This window comes from Spea bombifrons, chromosome 5 (genome assembly GCF_027358695.1).
Source record: "Spea bombifrons isolate aSpeBom1 chromosome 5, aSpeBom1.2.pri, whole genome shotgun sequence".
In the NCBI taxonomy this organism is placed as follows: Eukaryota; Metazoa; Chordata; class Amphibia; order Anura; family Pelobatidae; genus Spea; species Spea bombifrons.
The window spans coordinates 33254516-33270539 of NC_071091.1; the positions used below are offsets into that span (position 1 = coordinate 33254516).

The window sequence follows — 16024 nt, forward strand, 5'->3', positions numbered from 1 at the left end:
ATGTAAGAAAAGGGTAGTAGATTAGTAGTACACGCAAGAAGTAAGTGGTATTTAGTAACGTTTGGGATGTTCATAAAGGTTGTATAATGAGTTGTTAAAAAATGGGCCAGTTGTATCTATTAACTATGGGCAAGTACTCATGTAAGCAGGAACAGATAGTCAACCTCCTGACATTTATTGGAAAACAAAATAAATTGGGTGTGAAAAACAAAACAATTTCAATCTTTTACCATTTTTACCCATATACAGTCCCTGTGATCTCAGTGACCTTGAATATCTGGATGAAGAGTTCCATCAGAGCTTGCAGTGGATGAAGGACAACGACATCACTGATATCTTGGACCTGACATTCACAGTCAACGAAGAAGTGTTTGGTCAGGTCAGTGTGACTAAATGGAAGGAATTAATGGATCAGAAATACATAACCTATTATATAAAACACAGCATAAAAACACCCAATTTTTATTTATGGAGAATGATGACATTTATGTTAATGTGTTCTAGCTGGCGTAGTAATGTTTAGTATTAATTTTAATATTAAATATCAGAAAGTTTGTGTTCTCTGACGGTCCCAAGTTAGTTAAACAAACTTCTATGCTTGGGCTCACTCATTGAACATGTGATGTAAATAAAAAGGTCAGAGGTTCAAAATAGTCCAATGGGTGTAAGCCAATCAACCAAGATGATTGGTTAGCATCGGGATCTCTTTAGCCGTAGTCAGAGGTTGCGCACATCCAGTTGAGGCCCTTTTTTCTCATCTATGGATAATGCACCTAGAGTCTTGTGTTGTACCCTGGTGACTGACTTTCATTTCTTTTGTTTTTATTAGGTCACAGAGAGAGAGCTGAAGTCAGGGGGTGCGAACACACAGGTAACGGAGAAAAACAAAAAGGAATACATTGAGAAAATGGTAAAGTGGCGCGTGGAACGAGGCGTAGTTCAACAAACAGAAGCCCTTGTGCGAGGGTTTTATGAGGTAAGACAGTTACCTACTGATGCAGTGACTGATGGATTGCAGATGTAGCATCACTTCATGGAATGTGTTTGAATTAGCAACTTTTGTTTGCAAAATATTGAAAAGCAATTGAAAAAAGGTATACTCATTCTCATGTACAGATACAGATACAGGTCATTGATCATTTGTGAAGCCAGAAATTAAAAAGGTATTGCAGATGAACTATAAAATAAAAATATACTTTAAAATTCATAATTAAAATAAATGGCGTGACCTCAAAGTGTTTTTATATAAATATATATATATATATATATTTATATATCATTTACATTATGGTTTGTCTTAGTCTGTCAATTCTCGTCTTGTCATACCCCTTGAATATATATATTGTATTAAGCGCTGCGAAAACTGTTGGTGCTATATAAATAAAAGATAATAATAATAATTATGTGATACGTTGACGATGTCTCCTTTAACTGGAAACATATTAAACATTTCTGATTTCGAAAATTAAAAGTGATATATGTAAATAAAAAAGAGAGATGGATCCTGGTCCATCCATTACACGGAAACATCAATTTAAACCAAATTAGAAACATTTCAGTTTCAGCCTTGAAATAACAGAACCTAGCTGGTCTTAAGTGGAACATGTACCGTATTTAAATAATGTCAACCTGAGATTAATCTTAATTGCACTTCTGATTATGTTTTGCGATAAGGTATGAGCTCTGTTTCCATCCTTTTAATGCCTTATTAAGTGCAGCCTTGGAACAATATTAGTCATCAAATAAGTGCTGGAGATTTTCAGACCACATTATTATTATAAAAGAAGAACATAAGCACATATGCTGTCCTAACTTTGGTATTTGTGTTTTAGGTTGTTGACTCTAGACTTGTGTCTGTGTTTGATGCCCGGGAACTAGAGCTGGTAATTGCCGGAACTGCTGAAATTGACCTGATAGACTGGCGCAATAACACAGAATACCGAGGAGGTGATATATTTTTTTCTTCTAACATCTGAAAAAAGCAAGGGCTTGTTACAGTAAGCGGGATTACGCTATATGGATCTATCTATGTTTATGTTACTGTTGGTTAGTAGAACATGGAAGGCAGTATTTCTTTCCACTTTTCCTCTGCCACAATATAATATATTTGTCAGCCATATTTCATTGGTGGCCTACAGGCTCTAGACATCCCTCTTGAGTTTAGTAACTTAAAATAGAGACGTCCTAACTGATTTATTTTTATCGGCAGTCAACTTCAGTTATTATCTGAAGACATAAGATGTTTGGTCTTCCCAGGCGCCCTAAAGATTCAGGGACCTGGCCCCTCTCACAGTAGAGCTTGGAGACAAACCGATACCATGTAAACCTCAATTATTAGCACTTGTGATGGAGATTTACTACCCCAGTCCAAACAAACGGTGTTCATTTTGCAGATCTCTGCACCATGACACAGTCATAGAGCTACATTAGAAAGTAATCCTTTACATGCCATTGTTTCTTTTTGTTTAAGGATACCATGATGGGCACATCGTAATTCGGTGGTTCTGGGCAGCTGTGGAAAGGTTTAACAACGAGCAGAGATTACGACTCTTGCAGTTTGTTACGGGGACATCCAGTGTGCCATATGAAGGGTTTGCAGCTCTACGTGGAAGCAACGGACTAAGGCGTTTCTGTATAGAAAAGTGGGGGAAAATAACATCTCTTCCAAGGTATCATCATAAAACAACACAGTGGCATTCTGGCATAAAACATAGTCTGATAAACATATTAACCCCTTAACGACAATCCCCGTACATGTACGGGGTTGCCGTGCAACGGGTTAACGACAATGCCCGTACATGTACGGGCTGCCGTTAAATAGCTGCATCGCCGCGGCTTTGCAGCATCCACGGAAGCCTCACAAGTGAGGCTGACCGTGGATCCGGGGAGGGCAGCCCTTGGCAGCCCTCCCCGGAAGAAAAATGGCCGCCGCCGCACCGATCATCAAAGATCGCGGCGGCGCCCGGCTAAAACTGCTTAGGAAGCGATCGGAATCGCTTCCTAAGCATAAACTGTGTTGCTGACATGCCTCAGTATCGAGGCATGTCAGTAACACTACCCCCCGACCCCCGATCGCCTTGTGATTGCTCCGAGGAGCAACCACAAGTGCCATCCTGTGAATGACGTTGCCGTCATTCACAGGATGGCATTAACAATAGATCTTAGTTCACAGAGGGTCTATCCAGACCCTCTTGAGAACTCTCGAGCTCCTCCTGCAGGTTGAATGCAGGTACTGCATCCAACCATGCAAGGTCAATGGAGCCCAGCTCACCATTGAGAGTGATTAGTAATAAAAAAAAAAAAAAAAATTGGTCAAAAATGTTTAAAAAAAAAAAAAAAATATGGTAACATGTAAAAATCCCCACTGTCACCAAAAAAAAAAAAAAAAAATTTTTAATAAGCAAGTCCTAAAATTCTTTATCTTTACAAAAATTCCAGCATGGAAAGAGTTAAAATATTGGCATTACAAATGCCCATAGGGTGTCTAGTATTAAAAAATATATGATTTGATGGGGTAAATTGAATTGGCCGGGTTCAAAGATGTCCCAAATATGGGACATGGGGCAGATGTCTAAATGGCAAAAAATACACACCTCACAAAGGCGGCATTTTACTTCCCAAATAACCCTACAAACCCATGCATGGGGGGTATCACTGCGCTCAGGAGATGTTACTGAACACATATTGGGGTGTTGTTTGACACGGACATACACCAGGAGCGGTAAATTCATATCTGAAGTACAACGTGTGTGAAAAAAATACAAAAAAAAATTACTACCATAAAGTTTCACTAAGGGTGGTGGTAAAATTAGTGCATGGAAAGGGTTAAAATACCAGCATATCAGATGCCTTGGGGTGTCTAGTTTTTAAAAATATATGACTTGATGGGGTAAATTGCATTATCCGGCTTCAAAGATACCCGAAATGGCACATGGGGGGAAGAATTACCAGATTTGGAAAAAATGGTTTTGAAATGGCAAAACGCTACCTGTACTTATTGCCCCATAACGTGCAGAAAAAAGCAAAAAAACATAAAAACATTGGGTATTTCTAAACTCAGGACAAATAGTAGAATCTATTTAGCAGGTTTTTTCATTCGTTTTTGCAGATGAGTAAAAGTTTTCTGTTTAAAAAGTGAGAAAAAGTAATTTTTTAACAAAAAATCCCCATATTTTATCATTTTTTTTATAGTAAATTAGATGATATGATAAAATGAATGGTATCTAAAGAAAGCCCTGTTTGTCCTGGAAAAAACAATATATAATATGTGTGGGAGCATGAAATGAGAAAGAAGAAAATTACATCTAAACAGTAACACTGAAAAACGTTAAAAGAGCCATTGTCCCGCAATATACTACGAGTAAAAACCCCTATTGTCCTTAAGGGGTTAAAATAGAACATGCATCATTAGGTTTATCAATAGGTTTGGGCTAGAAATTTAACACTGGCAATCTTACATAATTTTCAAGACATCATCACTGCTATATGTGGTATTTCAATTCCTAATCATATTAAAAAAAACAAAAGCTGACAAAAATTATTAAAAGCAGAGCAAGAGCTATTTGGCCATTGACCTCCTTTCCAGATCTTTTTTTTTGGTAAATGCTATTAAGTTGATTCAAATATTGCAGATACCACTAACATAAAAGTTCTGGACTCAAACATCTTTTGATTGTGTATTAGGACTGGTAAATCAGATGTAATGTGCACTTATATCAAATACCTTTATTTAAGTGGCCCCTACAGCCCCACCAATAAAGAATGCTATTAAAGTGTGATATGCATTCTTTAAAATCAAATAATTAAAATAGAATAATTACATTTTGGAGAGCTACAGCTCAAAACCTCCTTCATGGTCTGACATTTCGCACAACTGTTAGTCTGCATGAATGCCCAACACAGAAGTAAGTTGGATACAACCATAACCATTAGTGAGCTCCCTGTTTAACAAGCATTTTTAATTGTGTTCTCTGTCAGGGCACACACTTGCTTCAACCGATTGGATCTTCCTCCATACTCCTCATACTCCATGCTACATGAAAAGTTGTTGATAGCAGTCGAGGAGACAAGCACCTTTGGACTTGAATGAATGGATCCAGGAACTTCTGGTATTTTTTCCCGACGGATGACACCACCTTCCTATTCCACAGACACGGGTTGTCGTTGTGGTCTTGTTTTCACATTGCATTTTTATTTGTTTTTCCTTTTGGCATTCTTGTTTCAAAAAGAGGCTATTACTTATAAACATGCATGGGGAACTGGTTCCCTCCAAGGTCCTATCTTTGTGCTTTCTCCTCTGCCGAACTCAGCAATCCACAAAATCTGTATGCAATATATAAAAAATAATAATACCACATATGGACTTTGTTCTCTGTATATCTCTGAAATAAACAAAGAATTCAGCTGCATATTGGACTCTGTACTCAAGGGCCATTTTTTGTTGTATATTAAACTTACTGGCAGAAACCATTTCTGTCAAATGATAATGGATCTGCTTCTATTCCTAGTTGTTTCATACTTTCCATTACTTCCTCACACTGGTGGAACCAATAAGCAAACTGTTTATTTTTTTATAATTTTTTTTAGTTTTCCGTTGCTCCAGACATATTATTTTCACAAATGGTCCTATTGAGCAATACGTGTTGTTAGGGGTAGCCAGCAGAGGTCTCCAAAGATACTAAACTTGAGTTATACACGCCTTTTCTTGTAGGATGCTATCGGGGCTTCATGGGAGTTGTAATTTTGAAATCCTTAGATTTAATCATGTGTTGATTAGTATTGAACATGGTTGAAACTTAAAAGATCTCGTTGGTTTCCACTTAAATCTAGAAAAGGGAACTCAGAGGTGTTGATAGATGATGTCACATCTTTTTCTTTGGGTTCAACATACCAACATCCATCTGCACATTACTGCAGAAGTAAAACATTTTATTAATATATGTATATATATATATATATATATATATATATATACTGTATGTATGTATGTATATATATATATATATATATATATACTGTATATATGCTTTTCATTATCCTGGTCCTCTCTAATAATGAATATTTACCCTTCTGAGCAACTAGTCCCTTTGTTATTGTGAACACTTCTTATTTGATGGAAATATGATTCTTTCTCTTAAAAGTAAAAAAAATCCAGGTTCACCACAATAAAGGGTATCATTGTTCCACAACTGGCAATATTGTCAATACACAAACATAATCCATATTTAAATGAAGGGAAGCCATTGTAGAATACATATAAATGATAGATCTATATACATACATTTAAGCATAACAACACTGCCTCATTCTTTGTAAAAGTTATGCGAAAGCAAAGCCATGCAGTTCGAAGTACTAAAGCTGTTTTACGTGAGACAATCCATACGTAGGTCACATATTAAGTTTGAAGGGAAGCATAAACAGGTGTATAATACAAACTAAACAATTAAAAACAAAAGTATTGTTTGCAATAGTGCAGTCTTTCTTGATGGTAGTGTTCCTTTGATGACAATGGTAATCTTATTAAAAAATTCATTATTTCATGATTTATTTTTATCATACACTCACATAAGTTCTCATAGGCTCCACGATTCACTTTTATCATTAGGCAAGACCTAGTTGTGACAGTTTTTTGCGTGGGTACAAATGGCGGCTCTTGTATAGACTAACTGGCCACGTACAAGCAGGGGTTCCATATCAGTACAGATCAGCACAAATGTAACTTTAAGTTTGCTTTAATGCCCTTGCATATTTTACGATGTTCCTAGGATTTTCAGGTTTTTTATAGGTTTGGGAGGGATAGAGTATTGTGAGGGGGTCCTAGACTTAAAATTAGGGATTAAAAAGTACAAAACTACAAATATAAATTTAAAAAACAACATATTTTATCCCTTTAGGATAATCTGATATACTCTAACACTATATTACAATGGTTATTTTTTCCTTATTGGTTTAGGCAGGAAAGTTTAGTTGTAGATTAGTGGGGTGAATGTATTTTAAGGGTAATTTTCTCACCATACTAGCTATGGACGATCTGTTATAAAAAAAAAAAGTTAAAAAGTATTTTTTCATTTTTCAAAAAGTAAGTGCTTGCAGTCTGAAAAGAAAACAGTATATAGTTGTAACAGGTGCTTTAAAAAGGCATTAACCTTCTTTTGATACTCAAGGAAACAATTAAGCAAACCAATGTTTATTAAAAGTGAGTTTTGCAGAGTTAGAGAGCATACCATAAGAAACCTAATTTACTAACCTTAATTTACTCTGAAAAAAAAAACACATATCAAAAGTGGTGATATTTAAAAAAAATGCAATGGACTCAATCCAAAATTACTTCATAAGACACCACTGTACAATTGTATGATACACATTTTGTTCAGTATAGTTTTCCTTTAAGTATATTTAACAGCCTTAAATGTCCAGTATGTTAGTAATACTAAATAAATGCACGTTTCTTAATTAAGAAGCAAATGGTATCATGAGAATTAGCTCTATCAAATAAGAATCACACAGAGGGCAGCGTGCGAGAGTAGCTCAGGCTACCAAGCCCTAAGTCCCAGTGGAGCTGCAACCCAAGTACCTGGTGGTCTAGTGTGCTCTAGTAGGCCTACATTTCCAGATATCTCTCCTGTCCTTCTCAAAACCAGTCCCATGTATTTTATGTTGTCTAGGTATTCGTTTGAAGTGTGGTGGGGAGCAGATGAAGAGAAATGTGTGCCAAGGTAAAGACGGACACCATTTATGTCACACCAGACCACAAAGTTTTGTTGTCTCAACTGAGTAGATGGGATAATGAGCAGCAAGATTATGAAATACCACAAGGTCACCAACCACATACTTACACCACTGCATCATACTGCTTTTTGTTACTTAATTATACATAAATTATATAATTGTTTTAATTATCTCAAAGATCACCACTAGTTAACCTCCTGTTCAACCCAATAAAAACTTATAGTGCTCCCTTAAGGTTTTGTAAGAAGCAAAATTAGCCTCAGGTGGAGGCATTATGCAAAATTCTTCAGGGATTTCACGAAACCATGTCTGACCATCACTGGAGCTTCTAAAGGAGTATCTGTTTTGTAGAACAGAGTCAGTCCTATGACATGAGTGCCTGACACATGGTCATGTTCCATCCAACATAGTTGTTGACAAGAGTTGTATTATGCGTGTGTGACATTAGCGCATTACATGGATTTTCACGTCCACAAGCAAGAGCATGCGTGCTAGTTCAAAGACCTCGATGTCTGCTATATGGCTATATGCAACGGAAATACATAAATCATTGAAAATACAGCTGTAAATCGCACATTGTTCAATAAGTGTTTACACCTATGTCATGTTTAATTAATGCCTAATCACTGCAATTGTTAATGTATCGCAATTAAAATGGGTTTTTTTTATTATTTAATTTTAACAAATGTTATTTGTTTATTATGTTTATACTGCTTTCATACTGTTGCAAAGCTGGCTGAGAAAATCCCTTAGATGGTTTCCCTCTTTGGATATTAACAAATTAGTTTTCAGGGCTAACTTGATTCTTCTTGTGGTGAAAACTTGCCACAGTCTCTCGCTTTCTCAGAACCATAGAGACAAGAATTCTCTATTCTCTCTATTCCATGCAAATGGTGAGGTAGACAAATCCTCTCTTCTTATGGCAAAAGTAAGTTTCTGTGCACACTGACTACGGCTAGGTTTGCCGTAATACACAATAAATCACTAAAACACAATTTTTTCAGGTATTGCAAGAATGAAATGATATGACTAAGTATTAGCCCTGAGTAATTCTATCCATAATCCATCTTACTTTATGTGTGCCCCCTCAACAGCAAGGAATTGTATTTGACAAACAGCTAAATAGCAGAGGAAGCCCCAAAAAATACATGTGTACCAAAACCAATAGTGAATGGAACATAATCCTGATCCCTGCAACATTTTTAATGCAGAGTTAAGGAGAGTTTGGGGTTTTGGGAGTTACAGGTAAGTGAAAAACTTCTATCAGCCTTTGAGAGAAGTGACAGAACTTGGTCTTGCATGTCATACCTTATGTTTAATTAAAATTGTATGAATCAGCACTTAAGCAGTAATAAGATAATACGTAATTAATTACCCATTTTTTTCAGAGAGAGAGAGAAGCCATGAACAATGAAATAAAATTGCACTGAGCTATAAAATATCGTCAATGCTTTAACCTGTCTTTTGGGTTTATTCACTAAAGGAAGAGTTGCAGGAGCGTTGTGGTTTCATCTCTTTGACTTTCATCTTTCACTGTAAGTGAGCTTCTGCTCCAAGAATAGCTTTGTTGGCTCTGTGTAACACATAGTTAAATCAATGGGATTACTTCAGTCTCTTTATCCATAGAACTATACATTACTCAGCCCTTATACAGAGGAAACGTGCCAGTGTTTGCCCTTCATAATGAATAGTGTAGTGATGGAGTTGAAACCACAACTCTTCTGCCTTTATTACATAAACCTCTCTGCGTGTGTCATGTGTTTGTCTCTCTGTTATTGCCATATGTGAAACATACTTTGCATCATGTATTCCTGTCTGTCTCTGCACCACTCACTCAACTGAATGGCCCAACTTGTGCTTAAAGAAGAAGTAGGGCTCCTAGAATTTAGTGGCCCCTAGATTTATTCAAGATTGTGCTGATGTTAATGCAAGGAACATAAAAGCTGATTTGTTTTTTAGTCAAGCCTGTAAGAGGAAGCATCTTCCTAACACAAAACTGTAGATTTTCTATTAAATTTATCACTATGTCTGTTCTATTTTTGTTTTTGCAAATAGAATAGCATTTTATATGTATTTATATGTATGTATTTTATATCTTTGCAGGTTTGTGTACAAACAAGTATGAGGGTAGCTAAACAGAGAACAGATAGTGTCTTAATAGTCCGCCCTACAGTGTGTCTCAAATTTGAGCTCACCTATGCCTTTAGGAAAAAAATTCCATTAACTTGTTAGTTTTATCCCACTTGCAATGGTAGTCCAAAACCAAAATTTGCCCAAGGGACCCCCAAGAACCCTAAACATATATTCCAGCTTTCATGGGCCTCCTAGTTGAGGGTTCAGTTGGAACCCTCTAGGCACAAGTGAGCAAGGAGGTCCGTGTCTTGACTAGCATTTAAACTTGTTGAGAACCCTGAGAGATCCCCAAAGGGAAAAGATGTGTGCAAAAAGTAATGAGACTATCTCAACTGAGAAAGGACATCTGAATAGCCTGCACTACAGTGCTTCCCCGTTCGGGGAATGGCTCACTTATGCCATTACAAGTAACTTTAGCTGAATCCAGGAGGAACTGAGTAGGATTGGACTAAAGTGAGGCTTGAAAGTGGAGGAGAAGCACTTAATATAGAGAGATGGGCTTTCTTTGAGTACTCAACTCCCAGCTCAGAAACATGGTGCTTCTGCAGTATGTTCCCAGTGTTTCTGGACAACTTTTTGGGGTCAATCTCTATCAGGTTTATGTAATAAAGAGAGATTTGGTGGAAGACTTGGCAGGAGAACTGTTGTTCCAACTCCCTCACTTTAATATTCCACAATGGAGACACACTGATTTAACTATGCATTATATAGATGGAGCCAAGCTCTTTGTGCCACAGAAACTCATTGGAGTTGGCCCTCCATAACGTAAAATGAAGTCCAACAAACTGGGGTGCCATAAGCTACCCATGCTTTCCACATGTCCTATGTTTTGCACTGAATGACCTTTAGGACCATTATATTATTTAAAAAAAAGATACCAATGGAGCCAGACAATGAAACTGCATCACTATTCCTCTGTTCTCATAAAAAAAACAGAAATGACTTATTACTTCCTTTTTTTACTATTTCATTTTCTGGCGTCAGGAATTGTCTGTAACATTTCTCAATATCTTCTATCTCCGAAATGATGCATGTTTACACCATGTCGCACACAGGGGAAGCTCACAAAATTAGGCTGAACAATGACCAGCTCTCCGTGGGCCATCAAGTTAGCATTTTATAGCCAAACAAATGAATAGCTAACCAAAAATAATTGTATACAAGCAATAACATAAGCAATCAATTTTTCATGCTTTCCAGTGCTCACTTAGAGGGCATTGTGAGTATCGGGAGTTGGCAGAGAGAACCAGATATTTTGTAGTTTAACGTTAAGAATACCATTTCTATTGTTAGAGGTGCATATGCAGTTAAAACAATATAAGTGGCATGAAGGAAGTGTGTGTTCCAACTTGGGCCAACCATAGTATTCGAATGTGATCTTTCCTGTGGGATCATAGGAAATGGAGGAAAGTGTATGTTAACATTTCCTAGCTATGATGGATGAATATTTCTAGGAAAGTATGGCTTAAATAAATAGATAGTAGCCTAAATAAATAATACATTTTTATTGAAATTAGTTTCATTGTTGTAATACAGTTTCCACGGTTGTGACAAAATGTGGCACCATGTAGCTCCTTTGCAACTTTATTTCCTCCAAAATCCATAATTGACATCTCATCACATTTGCCTTCACCTGTCTGATGTCGAAGGATGCCTGGCCAGTGGAATAGAAGGGGTATTTAATGCAAGCATCCCTCCCCCTCCATTCCATGATCCCACAACTTATAAAAAATTGCTTATATTGTTGACTCTTATATATATCTATCTATCTATATATATATATATATATATCACCTCTGATTTGCAAAAACGAAACAAAAATTATAAAAAATCAAGCTTATTAAGATTAAAATGTGTTGTCGGTAAAAGAAAACACACATTGCAGTCGACGAGTACACACTGCTAAGATTAAATTGTAGCCTCTGTTGGCAAGTAACATCTGTTGCCAATATGCCTGTTGTATCATCTATTATACCAAGTTGTGTAAAAATTGTGATTTAAAGAAATTGTGTTTGTCATTCAGCTCTTTGTATTATTTGTCTTTTCCTATTGTTGGCTGCACCATGCTACTGGGTCTAGTGTGTATTTGTAGACAGAAAATTACATTACAGCCAATACAGAAAAAGTTTTAGCAATGATTAGTGAATTTTATAATGTGCCATCAATGGTTGAAGCAAATAGGTATATTCAAAAATATGTGCAAACCCGCATACATTATATCACATGGCACTATTACTGTTACTGTGTTGCATAATGATTTCTGGCATCTCTCTTAAAAAATGCACGTATGTGTGTAGTTGAGAAAATGTTCCATGGGTCAAAGCACAAAACTGCTTTGGTCTGCATATATGTTCTTGCTACCACAGAAAATCTTTGCAATGTATTTTAGAAATTGCCATTAGCACTTCCTCAATGTTTCTTTTCTTATTATTACTATATGTACCTGTTTAGAAGTAATACACAGGTGTGCTCTAATGCTGGTTCTGTCTTCTCCAGAATAATGCAGACGTTTGTACACTTCTCTCTCTCCCTCTGGATCCGTTGGCCAGGGCCGGCCTTAGGGGTGCGCGACCTGTGCGGCTGCACAGGGCGCCATGGCAGCAGGGGCGCTTTAAATTAAAACATTGGTTTTCTTTTGTTTTAAACTATGCTTTAATATAAGTCCCGGGCAGGGGCGCCGAGCGGTTGCTCGTGAAGTTTTCAGCAACCGCTCGGCGCCCCTCACTCTCCGTGACTCCGCCGCGGTGCCGGCATTTCATGTTGAGCACCGGAATATGACATCATATTCCGGCGCTCAACATGAAATGCCGGCACCGCGGCTCCCGCTCCCACCAGCGACAAGGTAAGTGAGGATAATGAGAAGTGGGGAGAGGGAGTAGAAAGTGAGAAGGGGCGGGGGGGATAGTGAGAAGGGGCAGGGGGTAGTGAGAAGGTGCAGGGGGGTAGTGAGAAGGGGCGGGGGTTGTGAGAAGGGGGGGATAGTGAGAAGGGGGGGATAGTGAGAAGGGGCAAAGGGGCGATAGTGAGAAGGGGCAGATGGGGGGGATAGTGAGAAGGGGCGGGGGTAGTGAGAAGGGGCGGGGGTAGTGAGAAGGGGGCACCAGAGGAGTTGTCCACACAGGGCTCTGTCGTCGGCATTATCCCAGCCTAGTTTAGTACCGCAACAGGGTGGAAGTCCACAGAAGTGGTAAGGATATTGCAAGGGAGAGCTGTGAGCACCGGAGACCCAGGAGAAAAAAGAAGAAGTACAAGAAACAGAGAAAAACAAGAAGAGGAGCTGCAGAGAAGGAGACGAAGAAGGAGAGACACCGAAGTGGTTGCCGGAGAAGGCAGGGAGACATTGAGAGAGAGTGAATGGGAGTGAGCGACAATGTTTTTGGATAGAAAAGGCCTCAAAATTTCATGCAATCCGAAAAGGCAGAAAATAAAATTTGCTGTCTGAAAACAAAAACACCAAAAACTAAATTAAAATTTGTCCAAATCGTTTTATGGTCCATTTGCACAAGTCGAACTCTCATACACTCAAACTCAAGAGATGTGAGTGTATGTGACTGCATGTGAATTTAAGGAGCACTGATTTGTGAGTTGCCTGCAATATGTGAGTTGAATGTAAGAGTTACGAGTCCCTCCTGCTCCCTCCTACATTAAAGTTTAAAGGTAAAAATAAATACCTCAAGTGGCATTGTCGCAGGTAGCAGGAGGAGATGAACATATCTCCTGCAAGCCAGGGAGCTTAGGGAGCTTTCGTCTCCAAATGCATCGTTTCCTATGTTAAAATGCATCTTCCATTTTAAGGTAATCACCTATTTTTTCTATATCCTTCTACAATATTACTTTTAGTGCCATGTTTTAGATTATAAAAAAATACATTAAAAAGAAAGGGACCAAGGAAGCACTCTTGGAGAGCTCCACTCCAAGCTTTTGTCCAGCTGGAAAATATTCAATTATAAACATCCCTCTGTATTTTGTCTTTCAATTATTTTCCTGTCCAAGTACAAATACTTCATCCCAGTCATATGTGGTTTCATTTATGTACAACTTTGTGTGGCCCAGTGTCAAACACTTTTGCAAAATACTGGTGGACATCCATAGTAGATCCATGTTGGGGCTTACAGCTATATACAAAAGATAGTTTGACATGACCCATTAGTGCTAAAACCATGTTGGCTCATACTAACAATATTGTTGTATACAAAAACTTGGATAGCGTTGCATCCAAAGTGTACATCCAAATGTTCTTTATTGTATAGCATTTTAAATTAAATAATAAGACAGCATGATGCTGGGTACATTAATAATAGGCACTAGAGAACAATGAATTAAAAAATAAATGTTTGTCTGAGTGTCTATCGTATTATCTTGTCATAGCCAGAGGCAGCAAAACTCATCAGAGACACCCATGACATTCCCAGACCAAAAATAACGTTCATTGTGATGCCGCTGAACATTTTCAGTGCCATAGGAGTCGTACTATTTCTGCAGCAAAAAGTACAGGGTTGAAGATTTGGAAAAAAAATAAATGTTTTTAACACACATTGTTATCTGAAGGTCATTCTTATAGATGATTAATAGAGTTTATCTTCCTTACAGAACTCGCAATATTTTCTCTCTTCGAGCTATAATACTAGCACGGTATGTTCTCCACGGAAACAGTACACATTGTCCATAATTATGTATTATGAGGAAGTCTGATATCTGTTTTTCATGATAGAACCAGCGGTCGTAAAGAGACACGTAGGCTCTTGCTTATGAATAACCAGAACTTAATTGAGGCAACAAGTAACATAGCACAAATAACTCTTATTCATCCTATGTGATACTTGACCTGACCTAACCCAAGCTGAATAGGGTGTCCATGTTTATTTTTTGAAATCCACATATTTTATACATAGCTTATACACCAAGCAAAAGTGTTCCCCCTTGCATCCTGACTGGTGTGTTGAGTCGTGACTTTCTTTCACTGAAGGAACACCTTTACTTTGAGAACTGGAGTGGCTACCCATCTTATAGATGGCTTTCACAAAGAGAAAGGCAGCAACGATGGCCAGGGACGTCCTGCTAGACCCCTTGGTTCCAGTTATGCTGGTGGCAGCTGTGGGATCTGATTCTCTTCATTGATGGTCTGAACCACACACAGGGACACACACAGAGTCAGGATGGATGTCCAACATCTCTAGTACTTCTATGAAACAGACAAATGACTCATCTTTTGCGAAGATGAAACCCCCATTTAAATTTAAGATCTGTCATCGGGTCTGTCTATTGCGAGAGGTGAGACATTTAACAAATCCTGGAACCCCATTTATGGAAGATTATTGGGACTGCAATCTTACAGGACATGCAAAGGTTAAATTGTACAATTTAGTATTTTTCCCCTCTTGGTTCAAATTTTATGTATATTAACCATGACTTACTGTCTAGTCTACGATTAACGATTTCTTCCCAAATCCCTTTACCTATGTTGCGTATTCGCCATTGTTTTATGTCTGAGGAGATCAGTCGGGTGCTAATGTTGTCTGTTTATGTTATTGGTTAATTATGTGAATCCTGTTTCTGTGTATGTCAGTTCCCTCTGCCATGGTAAAGTGGATATATAAATCATGCCCAGTCTCAATAAAGTGTTTTTTTTCTTGCATCCTGTCGTGTCGTAACTGGTGGTATGGCCCTTTTGGGAGACTTTTTCCATGGAGGAGTACTTTTACTCTGAGAACCAGAGCAGCTACTCATCTTATAGCTTGCTTTCGATACGAAGGTGGGAACAACAACAAGGGACATCCCCAGTTGTCTGTGCCACCTTCGATAGCAAGACCCCCTGGTTACTGTTGCAATTACATTGTGACTTTGTGACAACATTCATACCCACCAAACATCCTGAGCTTCTATAAAACACAGACATCTGTAGCAGAAAAAAAGGGACATTAAAGGGTCATTAAATCAATAAACCTGCAGGATGATGTGTTTGTTGGTCCCACCAGCCTAGACTCACAGACATTGATATCACTATGGAAGCAGAAGCTTACTAAGATTGACCGTTTCATAAACTGCAGTGCTATCATTGAGTGGACACAGCCACACCAATGCCAATGAGGACTGAACTCTGTAGAATTCACAGTGTGGCCTGTATTCATACTTGGGGACTAAAGTAGTTTGCCTCAGTGACACA

The 16024-nt window shown here is 38.0% G+C and overlaps 1 protein-coding gene across 1 annotated transcript in view; it reads left to right on the top strand.

The window, feature by feature from the left end:
• HECW1 (HECT, C2 and WW domain containing E3 ubiquitin protein ligase 1) overlaps window positions 1-5490 on the top strand; it is a 100261-nt gene extending 94771 nt beyond the window's left edge. Inside the window, exons 25-29 of the mRNA XM_053466089.1 lie at window positions 250-379; window positions 830-976; window positions 1833-1947; window positions 2471-2669; window positions 4978-5490. Of these exons, the coding sequence (XP_053322064.1) occupies window positions 250-379; window positions 830-976; window positions 1833-1947; window positions 2471-2669; window positions 4978-5089 (703 nt within the window). The 3' untranslated portion in view covers window positions 5090-5490. The remainder of the gene's footprint in view (window positions 1-249; window positions 380-829; window positions 977-1832; window positions 1948-2470; window positions 2670-4977) is intronic.
• The last annotated feature ends 10534 nt before the right edge of the window (window positions 5491-16024 follow it).